The following is a 26,231-nucleotide window of genomic DNA, read 5'->3' on the forward strand; positions in this document are numbered from 1 at the left end:
ATTTACTTTTCTAATTTCATCTCTTAGCTGTGTAAAACCAAGCCACATCCAGCTTCTTTTTAGTCCCTAAAACCTACCGTGCTTTTGTTAGAACTCTGTGTCTTTATTCACACTCATTTCCAAGCCTGGAATACTTTCACATTCAGGTAAATTCTTATTTGTCCTTTAAGATGCCACTCAAGCACACTTTATCTCTGAATCCTTTCTGTCCATCCCATGTTAGTACCTTCTCTTCTCTGCCTTCATAGTATTTTAAAATTATTTTGTTAGCATTATTTTGTAAGTTTTTTATTTATATGTCTTTCCCCCACTGAACCAAATTTCTGAAAAAAATAATGCATACATTCTTTATCTTTGTACACTCCATCACAATTCTGGGTATATCTGAACTTGGGGGGAGTATTTATTGAATTAGTGCTTAAATAAATGATTACTGGGCCCACTAAAAAACTAGTGAGAGTTCTTCCTTTGGGAGAACTTCATGTATACACCAAACACTCACTCATTCACTCAGATAACCCTTGGAATTTACCCAGGAAGGAGCCTCTCTAGGATTAGTTCAGGACCATTGTCAGAGGCTATGATGGTGAAAGTGGCCTTCTTTCCATCCCAGCTGGAAAAACTCAATTTTCTGTCTTCTCTTTAAATCATTCAAATCACAGCTTCCTAAGGAGGTATTTGCCTTGGCAATTTCTATTTTCTCCCTGTAGATTAACTATCATTCTTTATCTAATCAAACGTTTACCTTTACACAAACTATGACTTGGGAAATGAAGAATGAATTAACCCATCTTTGCCTCCTCCGGGGAAGTGGTACAGAATAGATGCTCCTATAATACAGGACCGTTACTTTCTCTTGGTTCCTAGTGTGGTACTATCAAATCTCTTAGCCTTTCAGTAACTGTCATTGGAGACTGCTTGCTGGCGATTAAAGACTTACAGGTCAGTTGAAAAGCAGTAGTTTCTAGGTACATAGCTGTTGGGTCCAGTCTTCTTCCAATTGCTTTCCGGGAGAAATCCTATCCTCCTCTGCTTTTTTTTTTTTCTTCTTTTTTAAAGACAGGGTTTTATTTTATCGCCCTCAGTAGAGTGCTGTAACATCACAGCTCACAGCAACCTCCAGCTCTTGGGCTTAAGCGATTCTCTTGCCTCTGCCTCTCAAGTAGCAGGGACTACAGGCGCCCACCACAATGCCTGGCTATTTTTTTATTGCAGTTTGTCCGGGACCAGATTTGAACTCACCACACTCCGGTATATGGAGCTGGTGCCCTACCCACTGAGCCACAGGCGCTGCCCAACTCCTCTGCTTTTAAAAAGAAAAGAAGCTGTCTATGAGACATCTCACAGAATTATGAGACATTTCCTAGGACAATACAATTGTGGATTCTGACACAGACTATTGCAACTTAAAAATGAATTACTTTTCTTATTCTTAATAATATTTTCAAAAATATGATTATGAAATTATATTCGATGTGTATATTTTTAAAGTTAATTATAACAGTAAGTGAATTTAAGATTTCAGATATACAGACTAGTAACATACCTTTTGAAAATAATTTATAGTATGCTGTAGAATTTTATTGCTTAAAAGGCTTTTGAAATATACAATTTCAAAATTTTTAAATTTCTGAATTTATACACATATATAGTCATATATATTTCTACTGATGCAATAATTCCATAGCCATTTTATTTCATGAAAGAAAGTTTAGAGAAGTTTAGGGATACTTTCTAAATGCTCTTTCGACTTTGTGGCCTCTAATACTTTCTAAAAATGCTGGCTCCAAGCTTAACTCACACCTACATTTTGAGTTCAAGTTAACAGATGAGATGTCAGCTACAAATGGAAACAAAAAATGGTAATTTTGAGAGACATTTTCTATCAAAACATTCAGTTCAAGAAATGTTTGTTGAAAAACATCTTTCTGTATAGTACTTATCTGGATACATCTATTAATTCTATGGAAGTTCACTGCAAAACTACAAAATAGAAGAAGTCCTCAACGTTTCTTTGTAGGGCATTTGCAATTACAGTGTTCTATTTTCTTTACCAACTCCAAGTGTTAACTCAGGCATTTTAAGTTAGAGCAGGATGGATAGATAGCCTGATCAGGATAGTAGTGGTGGTGGTGAAAGTAAGAATAAGACCATTTTCCTACGTAGGCGTGGTTTGTTGCTTTTCATTGACTGCCTAATTAAGGAGGGATACCTCCTGGGAATAGTTTGCATCCTCATAAGATAACCTCAGGGTTGCACATATTTGGGAGATAGGAGAGAAGGGAGGTAAATGTAGGAAAAGGGAGAAGAGAAGGAAAACAGTTATCCAAGTTACAGTTTTGCAAAGGGAATCTGGGCACTGCACTACAAATTTATATGTAATGAAAGTAACTGCTGCTGCTGATGTCTGATCAAATACCAAATCCAAATTAAAAGAGATTTCAGCCTTTAGTCTCCTTGGATCAGTCTCTTCTTCTCATTGTTTGGTTCATCTGACACAATATTCCTAGTTTAGCTTAAGACATCCCCATTCATTTTTCAGTCCACTCCTGGAAGTGAGAAGAGGTAACAACAAAAAAGAGATGTAGACATGCCCTGAGGCACTTTCTGTTTTCTCTCTTCTTAATTCTGTGCACTGTGCTTGAATTTCGCAATTTCTTGGAGCATTTGTTGTGAGTCCTAAAGATCTACAGTGTAATTCATTCGGAGAAAGTCAAAAGACACGCTGTGGCAGGAAGGGAAAAGGGCAATGCAGGACCTCAGCTCTGTTCCTTGGGAAAATGCGGAATTTGGTGAAGCAGAAGAGAGTAGGAAGGACATGCTAAGACTGTGGTGGATAGCATGAATGGGGAGAAATTGGGCACGTGGATGGCATGTCTGGAAGAATCATTTGGTGTGGAGTAGATGATATAGAATGCATCCATAGACTACAAGAACCAGACTCTAAAACTCCACAATGAACCTCTGTCGGTCTACAGGAGATTAAAACTTCCCATTTACAATGAAATACGTATTTTCAATGAAGAATTAAATGGCTGGTGTTGCTAGAGGTGGAGAGAAAGCTGCAACAGTGAAAGCAGATCTCAAATGTTAATCACCTGTGGCATAGCAGTTAACTTAGAATAATATTGAAGTGTTTTTGCATCTGACATTCTCTACAAACCTGTCTCCTTTTATGTGTATGCATGTCAGTATATAAATTGCTGAATCCATGTCAGTTGTAAAGTAATGGCACCGAGGGCATCATAAATTACCGCGGTGATCCTCAGGAGAAGACACTGTCGTATCTGAATGAGTGTTTCACTTCCAGAGTAATGTATGCCTTCATCTGGCCCAGCAGTCAGCATATTGCCCTGTGTTGATGGATATTGTCAGCTGGAAGCTACACTACATTTCACTGCACAATAAACATGGCTGTCAAACCCATATAAAGTGAAATCAATTTATCCTGTATGGTCAGTGCATTTTAAATGAAATTAATGTACTGTGGGTATGGTGGCAAAAAGGTAGCATATTAGTTATGCATCTTGGGATCTGAGACTTTTCATGTAAGAGATCATTCTGTCTAGGATGGCTAAAAGAAGGGCTTTTATAAAATATGTTATTTTTGCATGATTTTCAGAAAGTGGCTTATCTGCTTTCCTTCATGCTTAGAAAAAAAAAAAATTCACAATTCTAGCCATTTCTACTCTTTTGTCCTGTCTTTCCTTTGTAGTAAATGATGACCATATTTTCTAAATAATAGTGAACTTTAATGTTCTAATTTATTACTGGCTTTGACACAAACAAATAACTACTTAACCAAGGTATCTAGAAATATAGTGGAAAGGCCAGTGATTGTTTGGATCATGCTGTTCCTGTATAATAACTTCACTGAACTGAACTGAAAGGATTTACTTTTTCCAGAAAATAGAAATGTTGGTTTTAATGTATATTTTGCTTTCAAACTTTTGGGGGTAGATTTTCTTGTTTATGCAGTATAAGGTTTGGCTGAGACCTTCAGTCCACCTTCTTTAGATTTAATTGTAGAAGTTCTCAATCTTGAGGGAGATACTCAGTAGTTGCCACATTGCATACATCAGTGTGTCAACCCGGTAGGGTGCATGAAAACAAGCAGGAGCTATGTTCATTCATTCATTCATTGAGTCAGTCATTAATTTAAAGCATTTTACCATACTAGTTGAAATTCTAAGTGCCAAGTCCTTCACTGGATTCTAGGAATATAGCAGTGAATGAGACCCAGCCCCTGTCCTGTCTTTAAGGAGCTTACGATCTAATATGTTACTGGAGTCAGCTCTTTGGAAATTATGAAACAGGAATTTAGACTTAAGTGTCATAGGTGTTGAAGAACTACCCTTAAACAATAGAAAGATAGATCAGACCCTGGAAATAAATACCTGTTAGTCAACTACTTTTTCATATGAGTTAAAAACAAAATTATTTTTACATAATGAGCATTTATTATCTATTATGTGGAAAATTATTAAGAGACAAGAATGAATACAACATAATCACTAACATCAGGGATCTCATATTCCTGGGGATGGAGTAGAAAGATCAGAGGGAGAAAAACAAACATTACTTTGGGGCATGCAGCCTGAAAGCAAGAGGAATGACTGACCCGGGACCATCATTGAGAACCATGTTCCTTTAGGGGACATCACTAAGTTACCCTTCCTATCTGTCTTTACCCGCTTCCCCACCTCACCCACTGATTCTTATTCATCCTTCAAGACTCAGCTTAGACATCACGTCTTCTAGGAGGCCTTAGCTGACCATCCCCTCTGGAGCTCTCTTGATGACCTGTTAACTTCAGCATCGCAGCACATACTACATGCACTCTTTGTTATCATTATCTATCTCCCCCACCCTCAACTGTGAGCTCCTTAAAAGGAAAAGCTGTTTTATTTACCTTTGTATCCTTATCCTGGCATAAAGCCTAGCTCACAATAATTGCCCAATTAATACTTTTCATTGAATTAATGAACTCATTTATGCAACTTATTTTTGAGTAAGACCTGGCGATGAGTGAGATTTAGCATGAAGGTGTAAAAGGGTCTTCCAGGCAGTGAGAAGAAGGTCAAGGCTCAATATTGTGACAAAATTCTATTTAAGGGAAACATATAGTTTGAGGTGGCTGTGCTTTTTGGCAACTAAGTCTAAAATGACAGGTAACAGCCTGCTTTTGAAGGAAGGAATCACAGCAGTAAAGTTTAACATAAAGAAATGTCATGCCAGTCCTTGCTTTATCATCACCTACCATTGATTGTATAAATGTAATGGGTGTATAAAAGCACAAAATTAATTCTGCCAAGTGTGTCTTTGAGGACTACATTAGAAGGGCCTGTAAAATCATCATTCCAAACTGTCTTCTGCTTCCAAGAGGTCACTTGGAATAGAAGGACCTAGGGAAAACAGCTGAACCTGGCGGGAAGCTGTGTTACATTGTCCACATAATAATGCTTTGCACTCATCTTGTTCTTCCTGCCCTGACATTACAGGAAGTAAAGCAATGAATGGCTCTGCAGCTAAACTACAGCAGTATTATTGTTGGCCAACAGGAGGTGCCACGGTGGCTGAAGCACGCGTCTACAGGGATGCCCGCGGCCGTGCCAGCAGTGAGCCACACATCAAGCGACCAATGAATGCATTCATGGTTTGGGCGAAGGATGAGAGGAGGAAAATCCTTCAGGCCTTCCCTGACATGCATAACTCCAACATTAGCAAAATCTTAGGTGAGTGCAGCCGCACAGCTGGAGCTGATCTTCTGTCCCATGAGTGAGAAGCAGGGGCGTGATGAGGCTCCTAAGGGAGACCGTGGTTGGCAGAAGTTAGGTGAAGGTCAGCTGGCTGCTGCCAAGAGCCTTTGCCATCCTCTCTGCCTCCCCTACTCCACAAGTGGCATGTAGAATGAGGAGTTATTACATCCACCAGCGCCAGAACAGGACTGGCTAACAAGTTATTTTAGAGACAAAACTATTTATACTATGTGTTAATACCATGAATTTAGCAACTCTCAAGAGGTCACTGCTAAACAGGAATCAGGGAGAAAAGCTTTATCTCCTTATATTATTCAGTATTCTTAAATTCATAAGTTGCTATGAAGCCTTGGAAACACTCATGGACCCTACGGTTTTCTGCTTTAGTGTTCCTGAGTTCATATGTCCCACTGAAAGCATTCATTAAGGACAAAAAATGAACCCCGAAATGGTGTGAAATTCGTGGAGTATAGAACAGTGATTCTAAAGATAACTTTAAAACTTGTCAAATAAATCTACGTTTATTTTAATAAGACATGACTAGTTCAAATTTCATAGCAGTGAGTCGAGCACATAGACCACAGGGCAGAGGCCCATTTTGTGGTAAATTGCCAGTGACTCTCCCGTTTCTCGGGATTAAACTCAAGCCTTTTTCTATTATTTTAAAGCTTGACTGGTGTAGATTATACAGTTTGGAATTATTGTGCTCAACATATTGAACATATTTTCTTCAACATACAGCATTACAGTCAACATGTTTCCTCATTAAAAAGAAAAAACACAGAAGGCACTGTTCTATTTAAGCTGTCATGATGTGACAAAATCTCAGAGGAAGCTGTTTAAGAAGCTGAAAAACATTAGAGACTTAAACTGTGGTTTTAATTTTTTAAATGTTTTGTTCAAAAGCAATAAATATTTAACCTGAGTAAATATCAGTGATCTGGACACACACAAATACACATGTTCTGTCACTGTATAAATAATTTAACTTGATTCTGAGACATTTTGAGGCAGTGACCTCTAAGAAAATTTAAAACATACATGAGAACAAATGTGATGAAATACTAAAATACAAGTTTTTCTTTTCTTTTTTTCCTTTTGACTTACTAAGGTGGATACTTATTACAATTTCAAGGTGGATACTTATTACAGTTTCAAGGTGGATACTTATTACAATTAAGTGTGGTTTTATTTTTAGAGCTTCAGAGATATGAATACAGGTGTTGTTCCTTTAAATTTAAGTACTTTTCAAACCAAAATGTTCTAATGCGCATATGCTTTTTTTCTAATAAAGATATTCTAACAAAAAATTTGGCCTTACAGTTGGATATCTAACTTTGAGATTTTCATGTACTTTTTTCTGCCATTTTATTAGCAATATGAGTAAGCTTTCAGATGGGCACAGAACCCCTCTGTTTCCATTTTGGCCACTGTAGGGAAGCTATATGATTGATGTGCATTCTGTGAAAAAAAATTATTAGGAGTATAGTAAGTATATTCATTAAAATGTAAACTTTTAAGCACACGCATTTCAAGAGTACCAAGAATGTTCTGTGAACTGGAGACTTTAAGCTGCTGGAAGCCAGCGGGGCACAGCGAACACTTTCTGCATAGACCTTTACACAAATTTTGTACAATTAAGAAAGAACAGGGATGGATGTGCTATTAAGGATACCAGGATATTGCTGGCTACAGAGAATATTTGTACAACTTTTCCATTTGTTTATGTATGACAAATCTCCACTGAAGAATAGTTAACATCCAATCTGCACAGCTGTTACCGCTTTATTCACCAGCGAGACACAAAAATGCAATTTGATACATGTAAAAAAACACGTCCCTTCTTCGTCAAGTGTTTAGATAATTCTTTATAAACAATATTAGTGAAGTGAATGCTTTTCCTTCTTCCTGTATAAACCTTATTAAAAATTTTTGTGCTTTCGTTGGTACAGCTTTGAATGAACGTTTATCATACCTGAAAATGGTGTATATAATTCTAGCCTGTACCTTCCGGTTCTAAAGCCATAACTTCTTAAGGAGAGTTTAAATTTTTTAATTCTACTAAGTTAATTGCATAGTAGGTCTTTATATGTGTAAGGATATCAACTTCTGATGACATCTTATTAAAAGGTAGCTTCACTAAATATACCTGGAGTGTGGGAGATGTTTGAATTTCTGGGACCAAAGAAGCTTTCCTGAGAATCATGTCATACTCAAAGGTATGCTTAGGGAGTTTAGGCTTTTAACCCTCTGGAGAGAGACAGGCAGGTAGATGGAGAAAGACCTTGGTGTAGGATATGACCTTGAAACAGCAAAGATATATTTTAAAACAATGTAGTAGCATAAGCCTTAAATTATTGAGATAATATAATAAATGTGTTATATGCAAAATCATTGTTTGCACTATAGTCTAAAAGACAAGTTGGGAGGGTCAGTGGTACGTGGCAATAGGAACCACTCACAGAATAGGTGAGGTAAGCAGTGGGAAGGTATATCTGGTTGGATTTGCCTGGAATATGTTGCTTGACCACTCCACTACTTAAGGATATGTTTATGTGTAGGATCTCGCTGGAAATCCATGTCCAACCAGGAGAAGCAACCTTATTATGAAGAGCAGGCCCGGCTAAGCAAGATCCACTTAGAGAAATACCCAAACTATAAATACAAACCCCGACCGAAACGCACCTGCATTGTTGATGGCAAAAAGCTCCGGATTGGGGAGTATAAGCAACTGATGAGGTCTCGGAGGCAGGAGATGAGGCAGTTCTTTACTGTGGGGTAAGTATTTCTGAATTTAGCCACTGGAGCTTTTCTTTCCCAATGAAAAGCTGCAGGATAGCTTCTGGCAGTGTATTTGGGAAAGAGAACAGGAGGGCCTGTGACCTACTGAAGGGGCCTGACTATGCGTCTTTGCTGTGTCATAAGGAGCCCTGCAGCCTGGCTCCCACTCGCATCAAGCCGAGCCTGCAGCCACTCACTCCCAGCTGATCACCTCTGTCATTGTCTACCCACCAATTTTAGATGCTCAGTGCCCACACACAAAGTTTCTGGTAGTTTATTTAAGCAGACACACAGGGAGAAAAAAAATAAAAACTAACCTTAAGAAATCCCCAGAAGCTTTCCAGCTTCTCTGGGTGGTGCTTCTGACTCTAATCACAATAGTCTGCTTTTGTTGTGGGATCTACCACAAGATAATTGGCCTTGACATTGGTTATAGGACCTCATTTTTGGCATAAGATCTAGAACTCCTGTTGCAGTAAATTATTCTGTGGTAGAAGCAGTAACAATGTAGATTTTCTTGCTTAAATCAGAAACTAGACATGTTTTTGATATCTTGAAGTCTGATTTCATGTCATTTTGTTTAAAAATTAGGTAATAGATTTCTGGTATAAATTTCGACTTGGCTGACTAGCTGTCTGCATTCAAAAGAGGCCTCTCCTAACCACAGTAGTCAAGATAAATGGGGGTGCAGATGCCTGTAGATTCCAGCACACCCAGACCTAGAAGCATAGGGGGGTGGCAGACCAGAGGGCCGTTCTGGAGGCACCAGTCTGAAGCAAATGGAATCGGAGTAGGGAAACACTTGGGAAAAGGTCCCAGAGAGGGAGAGAGAAAGACAGAGAGAGAAATGGAGTAAGCAAAAAGAAGCTGCATTCGCCATGAACTTGAAGGAGAATTGAAATGAAGACAGCCTTGCTTAAAGGTGAAAAAGAGGCATCTTAAAGGAGAGGTCAAGAGCTATTTATTTTTAAGGACACTCAAAAGGCAACCCCATGGTAGAAAATGCTGGTTTCAGAAGCATGTGTTGAAAAGGATAAAATTAATTTGGAATAGTAAATACAATACAAAAAGTTGATTAAAGTAATCTGGGTCTTGAGTCTGTGCAATACACTAACGTCTTCTAGGGAGGAAGATGAGCTTGGGAGTTAGACTGCTCTGGTTCAAATGTGACTCACTGTGCCAAGGACCTTTACATAGTGCTTAGGACAATATCAGTAAAGGAAAACTCTGCCATCATCATTACTATGTAATATGTATTTACTATGATGAGAAAACTGCACTTGATATCACACTAGATAATCAGTGAATTTCTTTATGCTGTGGCAGAATCTTTTAGAGGTAAAGAGAGGCTTAAACCACTTTATTATTTAAAGATCCTAATTAATAAATGAAGATTTGCCAAAGTAGGGTTAACAAATTCCTCTGTGTTATAAATGCTTGCGTTTTTTTTCAAATTAATTTTTATAGTACCAAAAAGTGGAATACTTTTAATTGGGCTATTCACATGATAAATACAGGATTATAAAAATACCAATTCATAGTACACTTTAGGTAATATAATCATAGGCAACAAAAAACAAATTTAAGACTGCACAGTAAATATCCCCTTTTAATCCCATTAGTGTATAGCTAAGATTGTGTATAATTTCTTTTGAACAGAAAATCAAAACTTTGAGAGCTTTTGTAATCCCTGCCCTTCTCCTCAGTCATGTCCTCTGTATATTTAGTGATGCGTAGTGAGTCTCTTGTCACAACAGTCTGGAAGGCTATTATTTTAGTTCCCTGATTTTCATTTGAGAATCTGAGTTGTGGTAATAATATTTAATTTAGTTCTCTTTACTAAAGGGTACATTAAAACAGCTCTAGATTAAAATACCTCAAAATATTGGTATGTGTTGCATATGAAATGGAAAACTAAACTTCACATCCACCATTTCTTTAGTGTCTACTGTGCACTAGGTGTTTTAGATAAATAAATCACGTAATTCTCTAAATAAAATAAAGAAATTGAGGTTTATAGAGGTCCTGTGGCTGCTAAAAGGTGAGAAAGAGCAAAGATTGAAATCTAGGTCTTGGCCCCTGCCATACCAGATGACTGAGGAAGTGTCCTCACCACCTTGCCTCAAATGTGCCTCATTGTCTATCCGAGCACAGTTAATGGTTGTGCCGTTGGAGAAAGAACTCTGATGACTTGGAGAGAATGAAGAGTTTGGTTGTGGTATGTGGTGCATAAAAGGAGCTTTGAAATTTAGAGACTAAGGATCCTGTTCTGACGGGGTAGGGGAGTCCTCTGTGGCAGGATCACTCAAGACCAGTGGTTCTCAACCTTCCCAGTGCCATAACCCTGTAATACAGTTCCCGTGGGTCACGACCCACAAGTTGAGAACCGCTGCTGTAGACTGTGGAATAGGCTAACTAAAGTACAGGCAGTGACCAGAATGTCTGATTTTTTAATCTTCTGTGCCAAGCATTTTCCTCATTCCAGCTTTGCTACATAAAAACAACTATTATTTATGCTTAAGGAATGGTATTCTCTTTTAAGGAGTGGTATCTGATAGATTATTAACTCCCTGAGGTTTGTCTTTGGAAATTGATCTTTATTAGATGTGAGTTTGCTACAAGAGGAGTAGGGAGAAAAAATTCAAAGATTGCTATTGACTTCTTCATGGAATGGGGGTGAGATCAATTTTTATAGCTGATTTTGAAAAGACATGCATAACTTTCAAACCAATAAAACTGCATGCAATGTTCAACATTTTCTTGCATTTTACTGACTACACAGTTGTGGCTGATGAGTTAGATTTTTTACTTAGCTATTATGAAATGAGTCTGTCAATAGTATGGAATGTAGTAAGGTTAGCTCTTACCTTGGATTTAACCCCTTCAATTCACAGAAGAAGTATCAGAATTTTGTAATAATCCTGATAAATACTATTAATGTAGAAATGATACTCATTAGTAAATATAATAGTTACCATAATGTCTTAGCAAAGTAACTATGACCAAATGTACTTCCCTTTCTTTGAAACTTAGTGGGTAATTTATCTGTAGACTAATGGAAAAGTATGTAGGTGTATGTATACCTCCATGGGCTCTGCATCTGCAGATTCAACCAACTGCGGATTGAAAACATTAAAAAGAAAAAATTCCAGAGAACGTTACTTTGTTGCTGATGTGTCATGGTTGGGCCTGCGTCTATACTGAGAATGTACAGAACTGTTTACATAGCATTCACATTGTAGTAGATACTACAAATAATCTAGCAATGATTCAGAGTACTCAGGAAGATGTGTGTAGGTTATATGCAAATACTACAACATTTTATATTAGGGACTTGAGCATTCTTGGATTTTGGTATCCATGGGGGGACCTGGGACCAATCCCCTATGGTTATTGAGGGATGTCTACTATAAAATGTTAAATTTGGGACTATTTTTTTAGCAATGGTAATAGAAAATTATTGAATACTTACTGTAAACTATGTACTGTGCTGAATGAATTATATAGATTATTATAAATGCAATAAATTTATAAGGTATTATCATTCCCACCATAGGATTGAATAACTCAATGTTCAGAGATGTTAAATGATTTGTCCAAGGCTACACAGCTGGTAAATGGCAGAGCTGCAATTTAAACCAGGCCTATGTGAATGTGAAACATACGTCCTCTTTACCATTACACATACCTCTCAATTAAGGCCTACAAATTGTTCAGAGGCTGTATAGTGTACTGGTTAAAAGCAGCAATTCTGGAGCCAAACTGTTTTGATTCAATTACTAATTTTTCTTCTTTTAGAAGAAATAAATATGTACCTAAAAATATAATTCATAGCAATCCTTATTCCTTTGAATTCTCCACTTGCCTTTGGGAAACTTATTTAAATTCTCTGTACCTCAGTTTCCTCATATGTAGAATGACAATGATAATATTGACAACACAGAACCCTTCTAAAGATTGAATAACTTAAATACATAAAGTTCTTAGAACAGTGTCTTGTACCTGGTAAGTTCTAAATTAGTAAATCTTAGTATTCTAGAAAAAAAAGTGTGCCAATTCTTTTAGTATAATATTTTATAATATAAATATTATATTGTTATAATATTTATAACAATATAAATATAAATTATATTGTTTATATTTATAACAATATAAATATAAATTATATTGTTATATAATATTTATATTATACTAAAAGTATAATATAGTATAGTATTTTTTATATTATACTAAAAGAATTATTTTCTAATTCTTTATGCTGTAAGACATGATTTGAACATTTGCCACTGTTATCTTAATCATAAAGAGGTTGAATCAACCCTATAAGATACTTACAAATAAAATTAGATTAGCATACCTTAGCCATACTGTTTTTCAGTATTGTCCTCCTGTAACGAAACTGGATCAGCACCTCCAAATCCTTCCTGCAATGTTGACTACTGAGGTGTGTAATGTATAGGCTTATCTCATAATGAAACAAACTTTATTGCCTTTATTTATAGACTTTGTAAAGCTCTGCATGGACACCAAACAATGGGGCTTTCTCAACATAAATATGTAGTTGCTTTGCATTTGGCAAAGCTAGACTGTACTCCAGAAATAGTTTTGTCATTTGGAAACCGTGCAGCAATGCTGGGCTCTGTCAGAGCCAGCTCAACTCCTTTACTTAGACTGGAGGGAAGGTTCTTAGCCATCTCTATTCATGTCTGTGCTGCATGTACACACTTTTACAAACATCTACAACTTTTTTTTAAGTGCACATTTATTAGTTGTAAAGCCCAATACCTGCCAGCTATTCCTGTTTGCGAAATCTGCAGTGTTTGAATTTTGACTTTGAAATTGATCTATAAAGGAAGGAAAAGTGCTTTTTAAGAAAGTAATTTCTGATAGACAAAGCTTCAGCCTGCTGGCTGGATTTTTCATTCTGTTCATTGATTAGTCAATCAATGGGCAAGGGCCCATTTGAAAGCAGCTATGTGTTCAGCACTGTCCTGTACTGATACAGTACATGAGGCATTATTTCTGTGCTCTTAAGTGTTCAGAGAATGGTCTAGATCAGTGGTTCTCAACCTTTCTAATGCCGCGGCCCTTGAATACAGTTCCTGTGGGTCACGACCCATAGGTTGAGAACTGCCGATCTAGATGGAGAAGCTAGACACATATATGAGTAGAGCAGTGAACAATAGTTTGTTCTTTCTCTGTATATCTATATGCACACATGCTCACAGAATATATAGAATAACACTGTATATAACATGTAATGAACTTCTCATTTTGATTGTATAGACAAGAGCAAATCAAACTCCAAGGAGGAGATTACTATGCATTAGGGCCAAGCATAGGGCATCCTTGCGGAAGGGACTTGAGGTTTGGGTAGGTCAGACTGGTGGAAGGTCTCCTGCTTTGCCTACAGGAGAGCCTGAGGACATGAGAGAAAATGTGAAATGTTCAATAATAAAAGAGGCCAGCCCAGGAAATTTCCCCCAGCCATAAAGAAAATGTCAGATGGGTAGAGAAGAACATTATTTTGGAAGCCCTTGAAAGCCAGGCTTCTTCAACTGTAATTAGCTATACACAGTTAATACCTAAGTCTCTTTTTATGCTGATAATGACAATAAGATAGCTAGACCTGTGTGACAATAAGCTAATGATTTTGTCTGCCTAGGATCAGTTATAACATAAAAGAGGTCTTGGACATTATATACGTCAAGCAGCCAGCCATTGTAGGGCTCCTCTCTAAGCTCTGCGTGGACTCTGCTAGGGCTAGAGAGCTCACTACTTCCCACAGGAGCTGGATCCTTTGTGGAACATCTCCCAGTGCAAAAAAGTTCTTTTAACTGAGTTGTATCTGCCTTTTAGCTACTTTGTAAATTAGTTCTAATTCTATTATTTGGTCTCTCCTAGAACAAATTTCTCCTTTTTAAAATGAGGATAATCACTCAAACATTTGAAGATGTTTATATTCCTTTCTTTTCTCTATCACTTTCCCTCCCATACATCTAGTCTCATTATAGCTTTTTTTTGTGTGTGTGTGTGTGTGGTTTTTGGCCGGGGCTGGGTTTGAACCCGCCACCTCCAGTGTATGGGGCCAGCGCCCTACTCTTTTGAGCCACAGGCACCGCCTATAGTTTTTCTTTTCTAGAATAGGTCACCTAGAATTTTCTAGATGCTTTTTTTCTCATTCACTAGTTCATGCATGCATTCATTCATTCTGTGTATTCAGAAGATATTTATTGAGTGCCTCCTCTGTTACAAGCATTGTCTAGGCTCTGGAGCTATATCAGTGAAAATTCCTATCCTTATTAAGCTTATATTCTAGTGATTAAAGTCAGACAATCAATACATGAACCAATAAATATAAAATAGTGATAAATGCCTTAGAACAAAGTAAAGTAGGGAAAGTGTAGGGAATTACACAGGATAGGGGGTGACATTTTAAATGGGGTAGCCATATAAAACCTCACTGAGAAGGTAACATTTGAACAAAGACCTGAGTAGGTGAAGATTTCTGAGAGGAGGAAGCAGAGGGAATAGCAGCTGCAACAGTCTTGAGGCAAGATTGTGCTAGCTCTTTCTAGAAATAAAGAGGTCAGAATGACAGGGACCCGACAGATAGGACAAGTGATGCATGTCTGAGGGGTGACAGGGAGCCAAGTTGTGAATGGACTTACAGGCCATTGTGAAGACTTTGGATTTGACCCTGAGTGACATGAAAGGCATTAAAGAGTAGTCAATAGAGGAAGAGTGCTATGATCTGACTTAGTTTTTGAAGGGATCACTGTACTATGTTGAGAATTGTCTGAAGGGAGAATGGCCTGCAGCAAGGAGACCAGGCTCCTAGAATAAACCAGACTAGCATTGACGGGGGCTTGGACCATGTTTGTACGGGTGGGATTAGTAAGAAGTAGATGGGTTCTCAATATTTTTCTGAGGAAGAACCAACAGGACTTGCTGATACACTGGATGTAGCATTTAGAAGAAGTACAGTTACCAAGTACTGGCCTGAGAAATGTGAAGAAATCATTAATGAAAAATGGGATGGCCATGAAAGGAGCAGGTATATGGGGAAATGATCAGGAATTCAAGCTTTATACCTGTAGGGTTGAGATGCTGTTTAGACATCCAGATCAAAAAAGCAGTTTTATAGGTGGAGGGGGGGTCTAGAATTTACGCATGAAGTGCTTCCTGGGGAGGTAGTAAACAAGAATGGAAGTTTCAGTGTACAAGCAGAGGGCTTAGGCTTATACTGGATTCTGAATCGTTTCGGAACACATGACGGCTGGCAAAGAACAGGGCCAGATATGGGGAACTTGGTCAATGTGATGATAGGAACACATGAAAGTTTCTTCCGATTGCTTGTAATTTCTCCATGAAATTAAAACCCATGTCCTTAGCTTAGACTGAGAATGGGAGAGGAGTTGAACATTTGAGGAGACTTGAGAATGTAGGAAATAATTGTCTAGGAGGCTAGAAGGAGTGGGCTAGGAAAATGTGTGGTATGATGGTCGAACAGCACCAGCACCAAGAGATGTTCATGCTCATACATTTAGAGACCAGTAAGCATGGTAGTGTGTTTTCTCCAGCCATGTTCAGCTGTGCGGCTAAACAGAGTAAGCAGAAAGTAAATTTAACTGAAGTTTGAGTTTTGGTGTCTTGGAGAGTGGAGAGTATCTGCAAAGGAGTGAGTAGCCACGGAATTTAAACTGGGTAAAGACGGAAGTGAGAGCACAAGGGGGGATGGCGCAAGTAAGTGAGGATGGTGACAGTAAGTTGAAGGATTAATAAATTGTAGCTCCTCGATGGGTGGGGGTTGAGCGTAGAATCATGAACTAAGGTACTAGATGGAGGAAACTTGATGAGATGTAGTGGTCAGAGAGTGGAATGTTTAAAATTGAGATTAGGGCTTGGCAAAAAACACGTGTACAGGGGTGTTCTCACTCTAAATTTAGGCACAACCCAAAACAGTTGTATGTGAATTTGGGACTCTTCCCGAGGTTTGACTACCTTCATTTCCTCAAAGTGGGGAGTAACCCTGGGTTCTTACCATTATTAGGTGTGAACACTGGCTGGGGCTGAAAGGTGCCATGTCTTTCTTTCTTCTTCACCACTCAAGAAGTAGGCTTCTGCAGATCATATGTGTCTCACTCCAGAAAGTAAACAATTGATGTTTTATTTGCTTATTTTTATCGTCCCATTAGCAGCTTAATGTCCAAATACTGTTCACATGTAGAGCTAGAAGATTTTAATTCTGATTCACATTGCTAAGTGCTTTTCTGATAGTTCAAGCTTGCCTTTCTCACTCCAAACTTGATATCTAGTAGAGAATTTTTGACATAGGGAAGAGTTCAGCTCCTAACTGTGGTACATGTATGTCCTTCAACAAACCACTAGAACTCTCTGAACCAAAATTGGTTACTTTATCTGTAAAAGAGGGAATGTACTACTTATCGCTTGGACTTATGCAGATAAAAGAAGATAATGTGAGAACATCTAATTATAGAATTCAGCACATAATAGGAGCTCAATCTAAACTTATTTAATAGATCTATAGACATTGATATTCTGGTAAAAACTACAAATATGAGCAAGCCTTTTTGTGGAAATAAAATGTGCCATTTAATAGTTTGTATTGGTATGTAGAGTTTATATTATAGATCAGCTTGCTTGCCAAATTAGAGAATCTGTAAAATGGGTTAATATTGCAGTAAAAGTTTTCACTCTACACTAATAATGTGATTAAAGCCAAAACGTTGTTATTACATTGCCATATATTCGGTAAAAAAAATTAATGCAGCATTCATTGCCTCAGGGAGTTTAACACGAAATTTAATTTGTATTAATTTGCCCAAAACTTAGGAAGCAAGTATACTGTTTTAGAATTTGGTTTGATGAGAGGCTAATATTTTATGTTTCTCTATATAAATTTAGGTTCCTCTATTATCTACCTCTATTATCTTTTTAAGCAATCAAAAAGGTCACCATGAGCGTCATAAAAATTGGATCAATGTCAGGTGCTTAGTGTCCCAACTGGGTGCTGACAGACTCTATAGAAGTCAGGAATTTTTATGAGACGTAGAGAACTCAGTGTACCTGTATATTGCATATCTATAAAGGAAAGAGTGATGTAATTCAAGTCAGGTGACAACCTAGTTTCAAATTTTGGCTTTTCTAGTTACTGAATGCAAGGTCTGAAGCAAGATCTTACTTGGGAATAAAAATAACTAAGGGGTTTTTCATGTTAATTGAATGAGATAATATGTAAGAAAATGTTTTATATATTATGTTGAAAAATTAAGGAATCATTATTTTGCTCTCTAGTGATTGAAAGATGTCAGTAAAGATAGTATGATTAGATATGTCTTACTCTGTCACCCTGAGTTGAGTGCCATGATGTCATAGCTCACAGCAACCTCAAACTCTCAAGCTTAAGCAATTGTATTGCTTTTGCCTACCACGTAGCTGGGACTACAGGCACCTGCCACAACACCTGGCTATTTTTTTAGAGATGGGGTCTCGCTCTTGCTCGAGCTGCTCTTGAACTACTGAGCCCAGGTGATCTACCTGTGTTGGCCTCCCAGAGTGCTAGAATTAGACGAGTGAGCCACCATCCTCCACCCCATCATATCTCTTCTACCAGACTGGAGGGCATGCAGGTCTTTGTGAGAAAATTATGCTCTTTATGGACATGGCAAAGAACAGCTGGTAACTAATTACATCTTCATAGAGTCAAAATATTTTCCTAGTAGAGTGAGCTGCATAGAAAGTTTCAGTGATAATGTGTAGGCTCAGTAAGAATTGTCCAAGTAATGATGGACCTGAGCCATGAGCACAAAAAGGTGAAAGGACCTTCTAGAACTTCCCTGACCTCAGCTTTTATAAATATATGGAAACCGAAGCTTAGAAAGGATAGTTACAATTACATTTTAAAACAAATTTCAATTGTAATTTACTGTCCATAAAGACTAAGAAACACTTGGTGAATACTGCATACAAGAAAATAGGTGAGAAACAGAGTAGCCATGTCTCCCTTCAGGGAGAAAGACCAACCTTCACAAAGGATCTGTTAAATTTATTTGAACCAGGGTAATATTGTGAAAGAATGATCTGGTGTGACCAGGCCTTGGCACTGGATATAGAGCCAGCATCATGTCTGGTGTCTGTTACTCAGTTAAGAGAGTTTTCATTGTGCTTTGCTCCTGGCTGGTCCAATCCCATCCCTAGTTTCAGCCCAAGGCTTTAGGAATAATGACATCCAAGATAAACTTTTTCTTTCTTTTTTTTTTTTTTTTTTGCAGTTTTGGGCCGGGGCTGGGTTTGAACCCGCCACCTCTGGCATATGGGGCCGGCGCCCTACTCCTTTGAGCCACAGGCGCCGCCCACCAAGATAAACTTTTCATGAAGTTCCTTCCCTGTAAGTTCAGTCACATAAATAAGTAGACATTTACAAGGATAACAAAGAAATGCTTTGTTAAATCTGACTCTTTCAGATACACTAGGTCCTTTCTCATCTTGATCTTTCCTTTGTATAGTTCTCAAACCAAGGTGAAGGTGACACAAGCCTGCTTCATGGTATCATGATCATATGTCTTATGCCACAATTCCATTTTTAAAAATGTTCTGGAAGATCTTAAAAATTGATCTTACATGTAACTTTGTGGGACGACAACAATTATTCCTAATGTCCAGTGTTATCTAGGCTTTGCCATATTTGCCATGTTAAAGGAACCCTGCCTTTATGTTGCATAACGGTCAATAATTGTTCCATTTATATTGTTTAGCCCCCAACCGAACATCCGAGAGACTTACAGGACTCCTCCAGGGGATACCTTTGTCAGATATTTTCATTTTTCTAGAATGTTAAATGGGGCCCTCCTTTGGACAGTATAGGAGATGAATTCTAATGCCACACAGAAGAACATATACAGAGATATTTCCCCGTTTGTGTTTGTTTGTTTATTTATTTATTTTTAAATCTATACAGGCAACAGCCTCAGATTCCAATCACCACAGGAACAGGTGTTGTGTATCCTGGTGCTATCACTATGGCAACTACCACACCATCGCCTCAGATGACATCTGACTGCTCTAGCACCTCAGCCAGCCCAGAGCCCAGCCTCCCTGTTATCCAGAGCACTTATGGTATGAAGACAGATGGCGGAAGCCTAGCTGGAAATGAAATGATTAATGGAGAGGATGAAATGGAAATGTATGACGACTATGAAGATGACCCCAAATCAGACTACAGCAGTGACAATGAGGCCCCGGAGGCTGTCAGTGCCAACTGAGGAGTTTTGTTTGCTGAATTCAAATACTCTGACATTTCACCCCACCCCCAACAAAAAGTTCTTAAAGAGCCCGCATGCATTTGTGGCTCCACAATTACATCAGCAGAATGGTCTTAATTGTTTCATAAAGTGTGAGACAGATTAAGTTTTCTCTGATTTTTTTTCATGAACTTGAGTTTTGTTTTTTTCTTTTTTGTCATTGTTGTTGTTGTTGTTGTTTTAATTTAGGTGAAGACATATTAAATATGAGACACCAGGACTTGAAAACTTATCTCAACCCATAGCTGTCTTACAAGTCTTATATTTTTGTCTTACTTTTTTTTTCCTTTGGATGTGGATAAAGGTTTAAGTTACTGTTTTAGATGGGGTTATACATTCTCACTCAGGTATGCTGTGCCGGCCTACAGGTTGTGAATGTGTTTTTATTCTGAATTATTTTAGAAAACAACTGAGGATTTCATATTGTAAAACACAACAAGTCCACAGCATGTGCAGCTTCATGTAGAGCATATTCAAAAGGCCTCGGAATTCCATTTCCCCATGTGTAGAGTTAAACTTTGAATGTGCCAAACTTTTCGTAACTTTTGAATCTTAATATTTTGAAAGTCTTAAAGAAGACACTGCAAAGTCTTAGACAATCTTTGGCATCTTAAAATAAAATAGCAAACCAACTTTTTTTTTTTCCAGAAAATGGTAAAGTACTCAGGAATCTGGAGACAAGATATTGTAAGGAACGAACAAGGTTGCCACAGTGCATGTACCCAATTGTGCATGTACCCAATTGTGTTTGCCTCTTGACGTGCCATCAGTGTGTGAAATAGTATGACGGACACACACTGGAGCGGTCACCACGCCAGATACTGACATGGTGGTGGTCTCTGCCTGAGGCCACCTCTCACTACATCCATGATCCCTTTGCCTTTAACCCTGACATTCAGTCTTAACACATTTTCTCTTAAATAATTTATTCATTCCAGAATGTCAAGGGTCTGCGTACTATTTATTTTAAAAAAATGTTGGTGGCATTAATTTAATAATTCTTATTTTTTACCTTCCTTCCCGAAGAAATTTTTAGTCCTTCTCACCTCCTTCTCCTGCTAGATACAAAAGATGTACATAGTGATTTTATGTCCCTAGGGCATCTGGAAACATTTCTGAAACCAAGATACTATTGAATACCTATATATTATTGTTTTTAGACATGAGTGTATATCTGGCTGCAGGGCTGTGTATGTGGATAGAGGTGTGTAGTCTTACACTTAAACAAGTATGCCCCCGAGGTTCACTGGGACCTCGAGTCTTTTGCCAGAATTTCCCCTTAATTCACTTCAGCACAGTGGTAGGGTCTGCGTCAGTGGCATCTCCCCCTGAATTCCATTCAGCAGTGAGGTCGACAATGTGACTGCCAGGCAGGATTGTCCTGCAGCCAAACCTGAAGCCCAGAATTTATGGGCCAGGTATGAGTCTACAGTGAAGCTGTCATGGGCTGGCACCTCCACACTGAGTTGCCTTGTCCCAGCTGGCACCTCCAGGGAGTTCTTTGCAAAATCCCCAGGATGCAAGAGGCAAAGATAGAGGCAATTAGTCATAATAAATCCAGAGAATGGAAGAAAACCTTAGGGAAGGAGAAGGGGGGAAATACATTCCCTGTATAGGATGTTCCTACTGTTAACTCTGGGGCAGCAGAAGAGTTCCTCTGGCTGACTCCCTGTATCTGTGGCTGCATGGGGACATGCCCACGTGTGAACAAGATGAACTGAACTTGTCACACAGGATTTCTCTGGACATATGCTGCTGCTGAGCTGGGAGGCAGTGAGGTTTCATCCTCCATCTCCTAAGTACAGGGAGCTCTGCCATGCCACTTTGACCTTCCTAAACCAGGACTGGTCGCCTGTGGGGGGTTGCACCGAGGTGGCTCAATGGGAGAATGTTAGTGGATGGGACAACCCAGAATATGATCACCAGGACATAGGAACGACCCCATCAGATTTCTTGAGCCATTTTGACACTTGGAAGAAAATAGTGTACCTTCATATTTATTTAAAGAGTGCTCAAGGCTATATCTAATAGCAATAAATAGGTCTAGCCAAGATACCACCACCTATGCTGTTAGCTGGGAGTACTCTCTATAAGCTGATTAAGGTACTGATAGGAATGTTTTGTTCTTAATATTGGTTGGGGATTAGAACTTTGTTTTTGTACATTTATTTTAAGTGAGGAGGAGGTCATTTTTCTTAAAAAAAAATGAATATTTATTATTGTCTTACTGATACCCTTGATTATATACCTCTCCTCCTCAGCTTGTTCTCATGTTTTTTCTCTTCCTCTTTGGCTTTTGCTTTTTGCTCTCTCTCCTTTTTTTATTTTGTTGCATAGGTAGAGTGTTGTATGGCTAGCTTTGTATTGTATGTAATTAATTTTGCACAAAGGCAAACATTTAGCATAGTAGGTTAATTTTGTTTTTATGACCATGCCAAAATAATATTCTGGGCTGGTGGAGAACAAAGACTGTTCTTTAGGACCGAAACTTGATTTTGCTCATAGTAAAAAAAAAAAAAAAAAAAACGAAAAACACACACACTCACAGATGTTGTTTCGTAAGTGTTATAAGCACTGGATATAAATGGTATTTTTTATCACTTCTGACTAATGTGAAACTGTTGTACGAAAACTACATGAACAAAAGTCATCTGTTTCGACTCGTGTGGGCTTGCCTCACAGTTGCCGGATTTGAGTCATTTTTATGTCTTGTTATTTCATTTATTTATGCAAAATACATGTGTGTACGAACACTTTGTTTTAGCTCCAGCTCTGCCTCGGTACTGGGGTTCAGTTACTTCTCGCCATGTTCTTAAAAATGAAAAGCTATTCAGGAACGATCTGACTGTAAACGCCTCTTTCATTGGATCAAACAGTAATGCTGTATCTGAATTTAAATTTTGCCTATAAGCAGTTTATTCTATTTATTAGCCAAGTTTGGCTCTAAATATCCGTGGAAATTAAGAATGACAATCATACGATCACTTCATTGTATTTTCAGTGGGGCTTAAACAAAGTTTTTATGACGTTACCATCTCATTTTAGATTTTTTTAATTGTGTAAATATAACATAGAAATAGATTTTATTTTTGGGTCATGAATACTTAGATATAAGTTATGTATTTCCTGTTTGTTCTCTATCCATATATGTTGGTCCAAACTAGAAGTTGATGAGTCACTATTCTTCATAGGGACGGTGAATTTTCAGCTATAGTGAGAGAGCAGTGTTTGACCTGTCGCTGGGACAGCAGAATGCTTCACTGGGTTTCCCATGCCGTTCAGAACCCACTGTCCACAGACCCAAGACTTTTCTCTTTTATTCACATAGAAAGTTGATGAATTGAACATAGTAAATTTACAGTACATCTAGGAGAGAGTTAATTTGCTTTGTGAATTCACATAACCTTCTACGCTAGTTCTGTGACCACTTAATAGCATGAAGCATGAATACCATTATAAAGGCAAAAATCTGCCTCTGAGATTGGCCATTAATAAACGTCCCACCATGCCAGTTAGGTTAAAGGATGTTAAGCAACTTTTTTTTTTTTTCAGTATTCCCTATTTCATAATATCTTCAAATCAAAAATAAACATCATCTCCACGTTGTTAAAGAAATTACAGGATCAGGGGTTATCCTCGTCACTTTAGAATAGGGACACTAGCAGATAGTCCTCTCCTAAAATAACGGGCCAAATGGAATAGGAAGGAAGAAAGGAAGGCAAAGAGAGAAGAAGGGAGAGAGGAAAGGTGGAGCTGCAGACGAGAGCAGCCAGCCTGTCAATTTCTCTGCTGCTTTGGCAGCAGTGAGATGTGAGGCAGTATCTTTTTCCAGGAAGGTACAGAAGCTTTGTCGTTTTCACTGCATATCTAGCTCAACCTTTTAGGAGCACATCAGTTTGCTTCGTTTGCTATTTGATACTCTCCAGCCTTGTCCTCAGGCCTGGTTTGATTTGCCAGGGTCCGGATATCAACTCACAGGCCAAGTTCTATATTCAGGTGTGGGCTCACAGTGCTGTTGAGCTTCTCAAATTCTGGCCTTCCATGAACCAGAGCTCTACGAAAGCCTAGGGGTGTTTGAAAAGGGTGTGATGGCTCTAGGGCTGAATTTAAAGGCTGCTTTCTTTTTCTTGTGAAGCCAGGCTACATCTTTGGAGCACACCCTCCTGAGCCAGGAGCGTAGACTCTAGCTGAAAGCAGGGGTTGTTTGGGGGAGCCCATCTACCTTAAGTCGGAAAGCAGCCTGGTCACTTGAACATCACAGCTGAGGCCACTTCTCTCAATTTATGCATTTTGCAAAGAGTTGACCTCTACCAACTCATCTGGGAAAGGAAAAAGAATCACCTAGTAGTTTTAAATTATATGAGAAGTCCTGTACCAAGTGCCAACAACTGCAAAGAAATGCAGCTAAAGGAATGTATTGAAATTATTTCTGGGTCTTCCTTTTTCATGAGAAAATGACAAAAATGGTTTTTGTAGCCTCGCCTGATTTTGTACATGTCTGTCTAAGGATCAAGTTGGCACTTAAGCTCACTTCTCTAAGTATAATAATATTGTATGACCTCATTTGTCCCTTTACAAAAGCACTTGCATCATTTCCTTAAGTCATCTGCTCCCTGACATGTTTTCTTCCTTAATAAACAACTGTTATTCCTGCCGATGATGTTCTGTTTCTGATGCCATATCCTATTGAGCATGTTCCTGTGCTAATATCATCGAAAATATTGATATGCAAACACATTTCCTTTTCATCCCCATCCCATCTTTTCCTCTGGGGACAGATGGCTTTCCACAAGCTCCTGAACACGTCTTGGGAAAGCCGGTACCTCTAGGGCAGAGGCGGGAGTGGGTGGGAGGGGCAGAGAGGTAATGCTTAGCACAGATCCTCTTTTCAGTGGCAATATGAAAGCTGGAAGCAACTCAGTGGCGTATCTTGCTCAGTAGTTTCTTATTCCTGAAGAACCACACGCAGAAAGTAAGGCCTCAGTGCTGGTGCTCTTGGAGTATGGGGAATGTGCAAATATTTAACTGTTGTGTATGCTGCACGCTGCAGATGTGCTCGTGTGCATTCTCCGTTTGTCTTCCTTTGTCATATGTGTTTTTGCTTTTTTGAAAGTACAGTCTTTATGGTACCCTTCTCCAGCTTGTAGCAAATTAGAATGCTTAGCATTTATGTTCATTCTTTATTGTATTTGCCATGTAAAATTTTTATTACCTTAGACAAGCTTATAAGCTGTTACTACATAACTTATCTTACTGTAACTCTTTTATTTCCCAACGTTGTAATTTGTTTGTGATGTATATTGTGAGATTGTATTCTATGTTAATTTAATCAGCACAATTCACTGACATGCTGGACTGACATGCTGGCTGCTGTTTCAAAGTGTAAAGTTTGTGTGGGCTGTTGGGACAACTGCAACTCTGTTGTCAAGGTACTGTGCTTTGGTTCCTATAGCAACACTGTGGGTGTGGCCCTTGAGACTCTAAGGGCACTTCATACACCCTCCAGCAAATTTTAAGTGCAGATTTTCTTTGTAGAAATTCTATGTATAATGCAGGTACCTACTTGGCCCATGGCTGGTAACTGTTTGGGCAATTAGAAAAAAAAAACAAAAACCATAAAAACTAGTGTCTATTGCTGCTTTGAATATGTTTGAAAGTCTGAAAATGTAAATAGTTTATCAAAAAAAAAATCTTGTACAGTCCAGTGTAAAGTTTTTAAATGACCTTAAGGGTCGCCATCACATCTTTCTCACACTCTCCTCTTGATAATAATAATAAAAAAAAGTTTGCTAAGGATTAAAGAAATGGGAAAAGTAAAAAAAAAAAAATCTCTTCAAATTTAAAGGAATGAATCATTGTTCTTAGCTTTGTTGCATACACAAACTTCTTGGATTTCGTTGTGCAGTATTGATGTGACATAAAACTCAACATTGAATAATCTTTCAGTGGTACTTTTCAAAGTCTTCCCCTCCTCTGCCTCATAATTAAGGGAAAAGACAAAATTGAAAGACGCACTGTCTTTATCTATCTTGGTGTATGTTGGCACCTTAGCTACTTTTTTTTTTTCCTTTTTGCACAAGGTGCTTTCCTGATATGTTAAACATGCCATCTTTGGGTGATAATGTAAATGCCATGATGGGGCTCCGGCCCCTCAGGGGAGTGTCTATAAGAACTGCCTATTTATGCTCATTTACCTCAAGACTGTCCTCTCTACCCTAATCTAGTTGTCATCACTCCATCTTTTGTACTGCTGTTGACACTTACAAATTAAAGATAAATTTTGTTTTATGACCTCTGTGTATGGCCTTGTCTGTGCCCTGCAAACGGTTCCCACCGGGAAGCCCAGCTAGCCCTCAGCTTGCCCCCT

At 38.4% G+C, this 26,231-nt stretch overlaps 1 protein-coding gene across 14 annotated transcripts in view; it reads left to right on the top strand.

Annotated features, from left to right (window-relative positions):
• The window catches only part of SOX6 (SRY-box transcription factor 6), a 667,807-nt gene extending 641,652 nt beyond the window's left edge, over nucleotides 1–26,155 (top strand). For 11 of the 14 annotated variants that reach the window (XM_053562397.1, XM_053562398.1, XM_053562400.1 and 8 more), the window contains 3 exons: nucleotides 5,502–5,735; nucleotides 8,321–8,537; nucleotides 19,522–26,155. In XM_053562397.1, coding sequence (XP_053418372.1) covers nucleotides 5,502–5,735; nucleotides 8,321–8,537; nucleotides 19,522–19,825 — 755 coding nt within the window. In that variant the 3' untranslated portion in view covers nucleotides 19,826–26,155. The remainder of the gene's footprint in view (nucleotides 1–5,501; nucleotides 5,736–8,320; nucleotides 8,538–19,521) is intronic. The other 3 variants (XM_053562395.1, XM_053562401.1, XM_053562406.1) reach the window with 1 other exon arrangement.
• Nucleotides 26,156–26,231: the final 76 nt, after the last annotated feature.

Source organism: Nycticebus coucang, chromosome 14 (assembly GCF_027406575.1).
Source record: "Nycticebus coucang isolate mNycCou1 chromosome 14, mNycCou1.pri, whole genome shotgun sequence".
NCBI lineage: Eukaryota > Metazoa > Chordata > Mammalia > Primates > Lorisidae > Nycticebus > Nycticebus coucang.